The sequence below is a fragment of the Artemia sp. Qi Xiang Cuo genome, chromosome 2, assembly GCF_049724085.1.
Source record: "Artemia sp. Qi Xiang Cuo chromosome 2, ASM4972408v1, whole genome shotgun sequence".
NCBI classification, from domain to species: Eukaryota; Metazoa; Arthropoda; class Branchiopoda; order Anostraca; family Artemiidae; genus Artemia; species Artemia sp. Qi Xiang Cuo.
Genome location: NC_142795.1, coordinates 68,633,287 through 68,646,646, shown reverse-complemented (window position 1 = coordinate 68,646,646; position 13,360 = coordinate 68,633,287). Strand labels below are relative to the sequence as shown.

The window sequence follows — 13,360 nt, the reverse complement described above, 5'->3', positions numbered from 1 at the left end:
GAAGCTACTTATCTTAAGTGTTGAAAGTCTTAAAAGTTCTACTCATCATGATTCGTACTACCTGCCTATAAACTTTTTTTTCTTCTTTTCTCTCTTGTTTTGATTAAGATGCAGACTTTATCCTCCCTACCTGAACCGATAAAAAAAAAGTATTTTAGAACACTTTTGGTCTCCTTATTTAGGACATTGACCCCCATCAAAATAATTTTGACCCTCATTTGCCCTCGTTTTTAGGGCAGCTAGTTTTTTATCAAATTTTTTCCTTCAGCACTAGGGTTCCAATGGCCCAAGGATTTGAGAATATATTTTATAAGCCAATCAGAATAAAATTTACCTTATCAGGCTTCATTTTTTTGGTGTGGGGGGGCAGCCCCCAAATTATTTACAAATCGTAAAATTTCTGTACAGAGTTTTCGGTTAGGGTGATTACAATGGTATACTTTTTGTTTTGACCCGACGCCATTTTTCGACGTTTCAGGCTATTTTCTGAAATTTTCATTTGTTTTGCAAAAAGGATTTTACTATTAAAAATAATCGAGATAGTAGTTACCATTCTTAAATTAGCTATAAATTGCAAATTTTCTCACTATCCAGTTATTATTAAAATGTAATTTTTACTTTTTGTTTTTATGGGCCGTGGTTTGTTCTTTAATAGGTTACAGATGCCGCCGCTTCAACCATGATCCAACTAAAAAAAAAAACCGAAGGCTTTTTCTTGCGTGTGATATTAACCCTTTGGACTAGATGATTGTGATGTTGAATTAAATCGAAAGACACTATGTGCACCAGAGATTCAAATGGTCTTCAGTATTCGAGGAATGGCTTTTGGGGTAAAGTTGTAATTTATGGTGAAAATCAATCACTTTTTTTGTAGCGAATAATACAAGCATACTCTGAGGACCCGTCCATGACAATATTCCAAGGAATGTGACAATATTTCAAGGATGGAGTAGCGGATTCTCTAAAATTATGACATCATAGACCAGAGATGCCACTTTTCCAAAGATCCGTCTGCAATATCATCTTGTACATGACAAGCACTTTTGTCAAAAATTGGATCTTGTTAAGATATTATCTTTTGTTATTCCTTGAGTACCTTCAAATTTTAGAAAACAATTCAGTTTTTGTTGAAAATTGCATTTATTACAGTTACCATGGGCTGGAGATCGCTCCTTATCATAACTACCGTTGCAACCCTGATTATAAACAGGAAAAAGTCTATGGTTTATTCTAAGGTGGAATAGTAGGAAACGAACCTCAGAGAATCAGGCAGCTAAGCATTTCTAGTTTATGCTGTGGTCTGTTCTTTACTAGGTTTCAGATATCTATACAGCCTTGGTACCGATGAAACTTACATATCCCGCTTTTATAGTTAACTGCACCGATCATTTATATAACAATTCCAGCTATATCTAGAACCTTGAAATAGATGAAACTTACATAATCCACATTTATAATGAACCATATCCATCCTTTGTGCAACCATGAATGAAAATTATGAAATGAAATTAACATCCGTATTATTTATACAGAACCACACCAATTATGTAGTTAAAATTAAATTTTGTTTTGATCTTGTTGTGCAAGACGATGTTAATAGCATATGTTACTCAAGTGTTATTTGAAAATGCAGTTTTTCGAAACAATTGATTTTATCTTGAAAACTGTTGTTTTGTTAATTGCGAAAGGCACTAGGTGTATCAATTTCCTTTAAAATGAGTCATTAAACGGTTCTCTATGATGTTCTAGTGCAAGACAAGACAGTTCTGATAGTGTACTTCTTGTTTTGATCTTTATTAAATGTTTTACTATGGGACATGATCGTCTCTACCTAAGTTGCTAGCCACCACTGCAACCCTTATTAATATACGCTATAGTTTATCCTCTAATGTAATCACTATGGGCTATATTTTGTCTTTTAATATTAACATATAAGACACTATAATCCAGAGCAGCAGCTTTTTGAAAGATGCTTGTATTATATTAACTATAGGCTCCATTAAGAGATATAAATGCAAGAAAAAAGTTATCAAAAATGTCTTCAGACCCCATCTTTTGAGAGTTGGGCGAGCGAATTAAACATCCGATTTTAACACTTTTTTACTTAACAATATCAAATATGGCAATTTAGAATGTTAACATTTTAAAAGTTCGCCATGACCTAAAAAGACCAACTATCAAAATTGCGAATCAACGTGTAGGAAACGTAGTATTTATTAAGACAAAATCCTCGTGATAAGCCTCTATGTGAGATCAAAAACAGTAAAGGCAATAGATTGATTTTACTGGGTGCTTTTAAATTAGTTGTCAATTTTAAAGTCTAATAAAAAAGAACTTGAAAGATTATCATGTCTACGCCTTTGATGGAGTTTGTCCTTTTACGGCTTTTTTTTCTAAATCGCCGATTCTGGTTTATTGTATGAAAGCAGTAAGGATGTAACTCCCAAGACTTCTATTGAAAGTGTGGAGTCAAATACGCACTTCCAGTCTGCATTACTAGAGAAATAATGGGCCTGTAGCCCTTCCGCGCAACCCCAACTCCTCCAGTACCAAACTTTAGTTGAGATATAGATTTCCTATGCCTTGACTAATCAACATCAAGGGATATCGTTTGAAACATGAACACACATTTTTCAGAAGATTGAAATAAGCTTCTTAAAACATTCTAATGAAATTAATAAAGCCGAATAAATTTTAAGCAATGTTATGGGGGTACTATGAAGGAAATGATACACGTTCCTAACATTTTTTACTGGTTCAGAACTGTACAACTGATTCAAAAAGTGCTTAACTGGCTTATTTTGAACTCTGAGAAGTTAGTGGACATATCAATGTTTGCTCTAGGATAGCGTTTGAAATATGAAGATATATTTTCCTGAAAACTGAAATAAGCTTCTTAAAACATTCTAATGAAATTAATAAAGTCGAATAAATTTTAAGCGAAGTTACGGTGATACTATGAGGAAAATGATACAAGTCCCAAACATTTTAGTGGTTCAGAAATATATAACTGATTCAAAAAGTGATTAATTGGCTTATTTTTAGCTGTGAGAAGTTAGTGTAGACATGATTTTTAGCTCTAGGATAGTGTTTGAAAAATGAAGATATTTTTTTCTGAAAACGAAATAAGCTTCTTAAAACATTCTAATGAAATTAATAAAGTCGAATAAATTTCGAACAATATTACGGCGGTACTATGAGGGAAATGATACAAATCCCAAACATTTTTACTGGTTCAGAAGTGTATAACTGTTCAATATTGCTTAACTGGTTTATTCTGAACTCTGATAAGCTACATAAAGAAAGAAAAACGAGCAAAAATGGGGTTTTTAAAGGCCAAATGAAAATACTTAAAAAACAAAACAAAGCGAATATTTCGAAAGGACAAACGCCTCTCTTCTTCAGCGCGAAACGAAATAATGTATCCAAGGAAAGTACCGAAGAAAAAAACAAAAAAAAAAAAACGCGGAAAGTTAATGTGAAAAGAGCCAAAAAAACAAAGAAAAAACCAAAAACTTAAAAGATGAATAAAACTCAATAAAAGCCAAAAAATGTAAGAATTAAAACCAAATACCTAACAACCACAAAAGCGTGTTATTCGCCAATATCCGCAATTTGCACAAAATCCAAAAAATTGGATATATTATTTCGTTTCGCGCTGAAACAGAGAGGCGTTTGTCCTCTCGAAATATTCGCTTTGTTGTGTTTTTTCAGTATTTTCATTTAGCCTTTAAAAACCCCATTTTTGCTGGTTTTTCTTTCTTTATGTTATGTCCGGTTAATGTGGTTTAAGAAATTATCTTCTGATAAGTTACAGTAAATATAGCTTTTAGCTCTAGGATACCGTTTAATTAGGAAGGCACATTTTTTTAGAACACTGATTCTATCTTCTACAGAAAAATTCAGAACAGAAGAGAACGATTTTTTTTTCACTTCCTTGAGAGAAGTTAGAATTAAAGCGGAACTTTTTCTCTTCTTTGGGGAAAATTCCGAAGAGAACTTGAACTTTTCTTCACTTCTGTGAGAAAACTTAGAATTAAAGTGGAACTTTTTCTCGGCACGAAGAAAAATTCAGAATTGAAATATAACTTTTTCTATCTTCTACAGAAAAATTCAGAACAAAACTTGAAATTTTTTTCCCTTCTTTAAGAAAATTTTAAACTGAAGTGGAACTTTTTTCTTTTTGGAAAAATTTAGAATTGAACTGTAACTTTTCTATCATCCTTTAGAAAATTCAGAAGAGAACTTGACGTTTTCTTCACTTCTTTGAAAAAAGTCAGAATTAAAGTGGAACTTTTTCTCTTCTTTGGGAAATATTCAGAATTGAAGTAAGACCTAAACTTCTGCTTCTGAGTGTATTAATATTATATTTACAATGAATATTTATTGCTTCCAATGTCCATTATATATTTTTGGAGGGATCAACTTAACTACTTGATAAATTCCAATTCCAAAATGAACTTTGAAATATCAACAGTATGTAACAGTGACTTAATATACTTGATATATACTTTTTCAATATAGGATGCCGTCTGAGTCATGAAGATACATTTTTCTCAAGTATGAAGCCAAAGTTTCTTAAAACACTCTAACAATAGCAATACAGCTTATTTTATTTAAATAACGATACAATTGTCTGAAGATAATAATGACACAAACCCAAACGTTTTAAAACTGATCCAAATGAACTTAATTGGTTTATTTTCGACTTCAAGATAACTAATTTCCTGATTTAACTTACTTGACATATACTTATTCAATATAGGATGCCTTCTGAGACATGAAGATACTTTTTTCTCAAGTATGAAACCAAAGTTTCTTAAAACGCTCTAACGATACCAATTAAGTTTATTTTATTTTAAACAACGGTACAATTGCCTGAAGATAGAAATGATACAAACCCAAACGCTTTTTAAACTGATCCAAATGAGCTTAATTGGTTTATTTTTGACTTCGAGATAACTAACTTCCTCATTTAACTTACTTGAGATATACTCTTTTCAATATAGGATGCCGTCAAACATGAAGATACATTTTTTTTTTTTTAAATATGAAACCGCAGTTTCTTAAAACGCTCTAGCGATAGAAATAAAGTTTATTTTATTTTAAACAGCGGTACAATTGCCTGAAGATTGAAATGATACAGACTCAAACGTTTTTAAACTGATCCAGAGGAGCTTAAATGGTTTATCTCTGACTTCGAGATAACTAATTTCCTCATTTAATTTACTTATTCCTCAATTTAATTTACTAATTTCCTCAATTAAATTACTTGAGATATATTTTATTCAATGTAGGGTGCCGTCAGAGACATGAAGATACATCTTTTTTTTAAAATATGAAACCAAAGTTTCTTAAAACGCTCTAACAATAGAAATAAACTTTATTTCAAACAGTTCGTGGTAACAAACGACCCGGTCTCACAACTTTATTTTTTAAAACAATAAAAAACTTTAGCGTAAAGAGCGAAGCATTGAGGAGGGGACAGCCCCTTTCAAATACGGAATAATTTCTCTTCGTTTTAAGTTTTAATGTCGCTCCTTACTTTCAGTTTAAAAAACTTGTTTTTTTTATTTAATTATTTTTAAAAACGGTACAATTACCAGAAGATAGGAATGATACAAACCCAAACGTTCTTAAACTGATCCAAATGAGCTTAATTAGTTTATTTTCGACTTCATATAACTACTTTCCTCAGTTAACTTACTTAAGATATACTTTTTTCAATATAGGAATACTAAATGTGCTATTCATTTGTCAAAGTATATTACGTATATTGGTAAAAGTAAGCTATGATAGAAGAAAATATTTTGGGTTTGTATCCTTCCTATCTTTAGGTAATTGTATCGTTCTTTAAAATAAAATAAACTTTACTTTAGCTTAATTGCTTTATTTCCAACTTCGAGATAACTTATCTCCTCATTTAATTTACTTCAGATATACTTTTTCAATATAGGAAGCTGTCAGACACATGAAGATACATTTTTTTCAAATATGAAACCAAAGTTTCTTGAAACACTCCAACGATAGCAATAAAGTTTATTTTATTTTAAACAACGGTACAATTGCCTTTAGTCCCCGAAGCCGCGCCACGCTGAAATGACGGCGGCGACTGTGGGATTCAGTACCGGCGGCGGCACGCCGCCCGGCGCGCCGAAAATTTTTTGGCGGCGCGCCGCCCAGATTAGACCGGCGGCGCGCCACGGCGCGCCGATTTTTCTGATTAAAAATAATAATAAAAATTCCACTTCACCAAGCACGTTCAACCTCTATTTTAGTAAGAATTTTTAAATGGTTGGCTAAAAACATACAAGAACAATATGACAAAACAGGAATTTTTTGGGCCGTGCGGAAAGTGTTTATGTTCACCGTCCATCAGACCAAGTAGAATTTTCATTTTTAGCCACTAGACCCAAGGAAACCTATGTTGTGTTTATGTTTCACATCGCATTTTTCCTATAAAATCCCGTGTTTAGTCATTTCCTTCTTGTTAATGATTTGGGCTAATGTGTGTATAACTTTCAAAGTTTGAAGTTCAAACTTCTCCTGTTCATCAAATACATACGAAAAGGAAGTGAAAAAAAAAACAACAAATAACAACATCGAAAAAACACTTTATACAAATCAGATATCATGGCTTAACAACACCAACAATTTTAAATCAGCGGTTACATCACTTCAGTTGCAATTGATGTAACAGAAGTCAGTTTGTTTACTCTGCCTGGAGCCATTGACCTTTTTGTCGTCACTATCAGTCCGGTTGTGCTAAAAAGCCGTTTAGCTGGGGCACATGTGGCCGGTACAGCCAGAACTTCACAAGCATAAACTGCCACTCACGGGATCTGATACTAGCCTTGGACCTTGTGGTCCCACAGAATGCCGCAAATGGGCTTCTTCTTTGTATCTGCTGAAATAAGTTGTTTTATAAGGAAGAACAAACCTTCACCTTCACCATAGGGCTCCTGCGCACTACACTACAGGAGGAACTAAACTGCACCTTTACCCTCTTTTCTTATCAACACGGAATAACCCTCCGAAATTCTTTTCTGAAAGAAGTGGTCAATATATAACGTTTCAAGTCAAAGTTTAAGGCTACTTCAACTTCAGTGTGCTCTGCTAACTGTGCAAAAAAATGTAATTCATTTCTATAGATATATTTCTATACTAGCTCTAGATAATCTACCAAGCGGGAAACCACCGCAAATCAGCATCGATAAATAAATGAAACCCAAAAAGAACAAAAATAACAACAAATAACCGAGTCAAACTCAAAACCAGCAGTAATTAACATATGTTGGGCTCAAAACTCCTATGCCTTCCCAAGGCCAGAACATAATTTGCACTTTACTGAAAAAATATAAATGTTTTTACTTTTATAACTTTAATAAATCAAATAATATTAACATTTTGATTACTAAATATCAGTGTATGTATATTAAACTGACAATGCACATTAATTTGTAGTTTTTTCATTGAAGTACAAATTATATTCTGGCCTCGGGAAGGCATAGGGGTTTTGAACCTAGATAATGTTAATTTCCACACTGTTTAAATTTGACTCGGTTATGTTTTTAAATTTCTGTTCGTTTTGGGCTTCATTTATTCCTTGATGCTGATTTGTTGTCTCTTCACTCTTGGCAGACTATTTTATTTTATTTTTGCTCATTTTTGGTTTAATGGAGTTCTTTAATTTTCTTTGAAAAAACTTATTTTTTGGAAACAGTTTTTTTAATTAATTTCTGTTCGTTTTATATTGACATAGTCTTTTCAGGGAAAAAGAAAATCATACTTTAAATCTTTTCGTTTTTTTTAAGAATTTATAGTTTGGCCTGCTATTTGTATGCTGGAAAACAATTTTCAGCAAAATTTATCAACATAGACCCTTATAAAAATCTGGACACAAATAATAGTGTTTAATTTAGTTTTATACCTCCTCTAGTTGACTTGAAATGGAAAACTTGATAACATTCGCAAAAAAACTTGTTTACTTTCTTTGATAGCTTGGATACACTTACGCTATTTTGATTTGGTCAAATTTTAAGAGCAGAAGAGGCCCTGAAAGTTTGAAAATAATACCCTCAGTCGTTCTTGGGATACTGCTGAGATGCCTTTTTGGGAATTCGAATTAACACAGTGCATTTTGAATTAATCTTAAGGCAACATTCAGTTTTTAAACATATCGTAAAATGGGAGGGTTGGCGTAGGAGGGGGACTAATTGCCCTCCAATCCCTTTTGACTATTAAAAATAGCATTATCCCTTTCTATTTTCAATCGAAGGAGCCCTTTTCAAGGATACTGCGACAACTTCTTTGATACAAAGTGCCCTGGTTTAAACAACAACAACAATAAAAAAATGATACATTACACCCACATCGATCTTTACTATAAAAATGTCAAGCCTTCCAATCACTTGCAATTATTAAAAAGGGCACTAAGATTTTCGATTTCCAAACTAATGATCCCTTTTTGAGTTTCTATGGCAACACTTTCTATAAACACATTATATGTCCCCAGGCTATAAATTACAACCCTTTACCCTAAGGGCTGTGAGGCTGTTTGTCATTCTCTAAGACATTATTTCCAGACCTTTCAACTATGTTAAACAAAACGGCTCTCTCAATATTTTGATTGGATGTGTTTCGGGCAATGGTGGGCGTGGAAGGGGTGTTAGTTGCCTTCCAATCATTTTCGACTATTAAAGAGGGCGTAAACCACTCCAATCTCTAATTAAATGAGCCCTTTTCGAAGTTTCTACGACAACTTCTTCGATATGAAGCGCCCTGGTCTAAAGGAAAAAATAATAAAATAATACATTGTGCCAACATCGTTCTTATATACCTCCAGGGCATAACTACAAAAGTCTTGCCCTAAGGGTTGTGGGGGAGTAACCTCCTCAAAATACATATTTACTCTCTGGAAATCAGTTACTCTGAACAAAATGGCTATCTTAAAATTTTCATTGGATGTGTTTGGGGAAAGGGTGGGCGTGGAAGGGTTGTTAGCTGCCTTCCAATCACTTTTGACTATTAAAAAGGGCCCTAGTTATTCGAATTTCCAATCGAATGAGCCCTTTTTGAAGTTTTTACGACAACTCCTTCGATACGAATTGCCCTGGTATGGGAAAAAAAAAAAATAATAATACATTGTGCCAACATTGTTCTTTACTTAGACATCTCGATTGCGCTGCCTATGACAACATCCTGAATTGCCTAATGCTCTTTTACCTACCTCTTTTCATCCGAAAAATCAGAAAGAAAAATGAACAGAATTTTAAAGTGGAAGGTAGAATTTTTGTTTCAAGAAAAATTTCTTCTTCTCCTTCCTATATACATGGCGAGCCCAAGATGACAGTATTTATTTTTAAGAAACAGATTAGCCGGGATGACGGTTGAAGCCCGGAGGTCGATATCGATAACCAAAAAAGAGAAAAAACAACGGCGTATTAGTGACGGCACCGCCGCTCGAAGCCGTGGCGGCGTCAGCGCGCGGTTGCAAGTTGGGCGGCGCGCCGTCGTTTTTTTGGGGCGGCGCGCTGCCGACTTTTTGGCGCGGCTTCGGGGTCTAATGCCTTGTTTTGGCAACAGTCAATTGCCGTGTTGTACAATTAGTACTTGTTTTGCTGACCGCCTATCAAACAACATGATTGATAACATGGTCTTTAGTGAAATGAAGATACAAATAGATATGCAACGTTTTAGAGATGATGAATGATAGATCACAAAAGATTTGCACCCAAAAAGGGGTGGGAAGAGGTCATAAGAAGGGATTTAAAGGAACGTGTAATTTTTAGAGGCAGTTAAGAGTAAAGCTTTGAATATGTGGGTGGATTAGGATTGTTTACAGTATTGTTAGACTCAGGTGGCCTGGTGTTGCAATGAGTTAGTAGTAGTAATACAAAATCTAGTCTTATTTCTGCCTGTCTAGCTCCTTGGTACTAAAGTACTTACCATATGCGTGTTTATTTTACACCCTATATTTTTTTTTTTCTTTTCTTATGTCAGTCTATCTTTCTCTTCGCAGCTGGTAGTGAGCTAGAAACTCCACTTCACGTTGCTGCCAGAACCCATGACGGAGGGGACAGGTGTGCAATTATGCTTCTTAAGTCTGGTGCCGATCCGAATGTAAAGAACGCTATTGGCTTAACACCGTTACATGTTGCAGCAAAATATGGAAACTTAGAAACTGTGAAGCTTCTTCTCGATGATGGAGCAGACCCTACAGTACAGGATTCGGTAGGTGAAAAATGATAAAATATCCGGACATCAAAATAAACCATTTCATACCCTAATGCAGGTTGTGAAGAAAGACTATGGGCAATGCATTTATACAGGGATTGATTCTTTAGGCTATTAATTAAAAAAACTTTCCGAAAAATAAGTTTTTCAATGAAAAGTAAAGTCCATTCTTAACTTAAGCTCAGGAGATACAAATACCTGTTAAAATTAAAATTCAAAACGACCAGAAATTACTTTTAAAGAATAAACGGAACCCAAAACGAACAGAAATTAAATAAACAATCATAGCAAAAAACATACAACAAGTAATAATAGAAATGAATAAATAGATCTTAAAGCGAGTAATGCTTAGATTGAAAATGAAAATCAAGCTTAAAATGAAAAAAAATATTTTGCTATTAAAGCATAAATGAAACTTAAAACGAACAGAAATTAAATAAACAATCAATGCGAACAAACATACAATATATATTAATGTAAATGAATAAACAAATCTTAAAACAAGTGAAACTTAAATTGAATATTCAAATCAAGTTTGAATCGAATAAAAATAACTACAAACAAGAGTTTCGGTATCGCCTCACTGCAGAAGCCTAAAACCTACTGCGTCATTGGCGCCTTACTGAAAACTATATGAGTCTTGAACAGCCTTGGAAAGTATAAACAACATTAAATTCAATATTAGATATATAATGATATTAATTGTTGAAAGATCCATCAGTTCAAGATTTTTTTTTCACTGTAATTTTTTATTTTCCTTTTCAATGCTGTAAGAACTGGAAAAGAAAAAAATTGCAATATGCGAGTAATTCGTTTTCAGTGAAGTGCCAATGACGCAGAAGGCTTTAGGTTTTTACAGTTAAAGAAGGGGGCAGTATCCAAATTTTGTTTGTAGTGAAACTATATTTGTCTTGGCCAATCTTTGAAAGGACTAATAAATAAAACTGAATGTTTTATGTATAATGACATTAATTGCTGAAAGTTCATCAGTTCAAAATTTTACTGTAATTTTAATATTTATCTTCAATATTAAGTACAAAAGAAAACATTTGTAATATAATTCGTTTTCAGTAAAGCGCCAATGACGCAGTAGGTTTTAGGCTTCTGCAGTAAGGCGATATATTCGATTCAAACTTGATTTGCATGTTCAATTTAAGTTTCACTTGTTTTAAGATTTATTTGTTCATTTACGTTAATATATATTGTATGTTTGTTCGCATTGATTGTTTATTTAATTTCTGTTCGTTTTAAGTTTCATTTATACTTTACTAGCAAACTATTTTTTCGTTTTAAGCTTGATTTTGATATTCAATCTAAGCATTACTCCCTTTAAGATCTATTTATTCATTTATATTATTACTTGTTGTATGTTTTTTTGCTATGATTGTTTACTTAATTTATGTTCGTGTTGGTTTTCATTTATTCTTTAATAGTAATTTCTGGTCGTTTTGAGTTTGAATTTTAACAGGTATTTGTATCTCCTGAGCTTAAGTTAAAAATGGCCTTTACTTTTGTTTCAAAAACTTATTTTTCGGAAAGTTTTTTTTAATTAATAGCCTAAAGTAATAGCCTTTAATTAATAGCCTAATAGCCATACTACATACTTCAAAATATATGAATAAAAATTCATAGTAAAACTGAAACAGAAATATGTAACTAAATGTACAGATATGCATATATATAATTGATATCTAATAAATATGTATGTATATATATATATGTGATGATGAAAGGAAGAAGTGATGATGAATGTCATTTGAAAAATGCCCCTCCCACCCTGGGCAACAAGAAAAAATTGAAAAACGAAAAAAATATTACCATTTGTATCTTGATTCCAATTTGAATCCCATTTTAGTTTTTAACGTACTATTTTGCTACAAGCTGTAATTTAGAAATTTTCTAATTAATTTTCTTTAAAAAAAAGGCACATACTAACCACTTTAAAATGCTATTTTTGGGCTCCTAGAAAATTATAAAATTGTGAATTCGACTCGAAGATTTTTTGTTTGATAAAAGAGTAAACCCGTTTTTTTTAACATAAGTAACTAGCATATAAAAACTTTCGAATACCGTTTTTTTCGTAGATTGTTCGTGTCATGAAACTCACAAAATACGAAATTCTTACGTAACTACTTGGTTTTATCCAACTTTCATTTTTTCAGCTTGGGGAGACACCTCTCCATCACGCCTCCGAAAATAGTCATTTACTGATTGTGACGCAGCTCTGCACGCATGCTACAATTCACGGTCATTCTAACCTTATCAATATGCAGAGTTCTAGTGGAGAGACTGCTCTTCATTCTGCGGCCAAAAATTCAAAAAGTGACGTGAATCTCATTATGGTACTATTGAAGAATGGGGCAAATGCTGCATTATTCACACATTCTGAAAATGAAACAGTGCTGCATTACTGTGCAAAAGCAGGACATGCAAAAATGATGGAAGTAATATTTTCGGAAGGCAATAATTTTCAACAGGTGATCAATATACAAGACAGGTGTGGAAGATCACCCTTGCTGCTAGCAGCAAAATACGGACATACTAGAGTGATGGACTTGTTGCTCAAAAATCAGGTATGGTATAGGCAAAAGCTTTTTATTATCAGACAGCAGATGCCGGTAAAGTAACGCTGGGTCACCTGAAATGATTTAGAATTTCCATTAGCATAATGGGTATAATTGGCTATCTTAGAATTCTGCCAAGGGTATTGACTAGTAGCTAAATAATTCTAAAGGCATATACTGTCTATGTCTGGTTCACAAAGAGAGACACACGAATATCGTTCAAGATAGCGTTATATGGTGTCCTTGGTATTCTGAGATCTTTTGACAAAAATTTAAGATATTGGAACGTCTGTAGTTCTTTGATTAGTTTTTCTTATGTTGGAATTAAACATCTCTGCAAAGTCTCTGATTTAAATTCAGTAAATAAGGAAAACCAAATTTAAAAAGATTAATCGCGTTCTAAGAACTTAAAAACTGAACAACTGATTTAGTTCAATAATCGTCATCTTTAACAGATAATAGACTCACTTTTTGAATACTGTTTGTTGAACACTTTTTTGTCCGTCTAAAACTAAAGTAATATTATAAAGTATGTCAGAGTAAATATAGAGTGGAGGGTA

At 33.0% G+C, this 13,360-nt stretch overlaps 1 protein-coding gene across 2 annotated transcripts in view; it reads left to right on the top strand.

Moving 5' to 3' along the window:
- nompC (no mechanoreceptor potential C) overlaps positions 1–13,360 on the top strand; it is a 502,015-nt gene that overhangs the window by 188,288 nt on the left and 300,367 nt on the right. For both annotated transcript variants that reach the window (XM_089102713.1, XM_089102710.1), the window contains exons 11-12: positions 10,022–10,233; positions 12,399–12,809. In XM_089102713.1, coding sequence (XP_088958839.1) covers positions 10,022–10,233; positions 12,399–12,809 — 623 coding nt within the window. The remainder of the gene's footprint in view (positions 1–10,021; positions 10,234–12,398; positions 12,810–13,360) is intronic.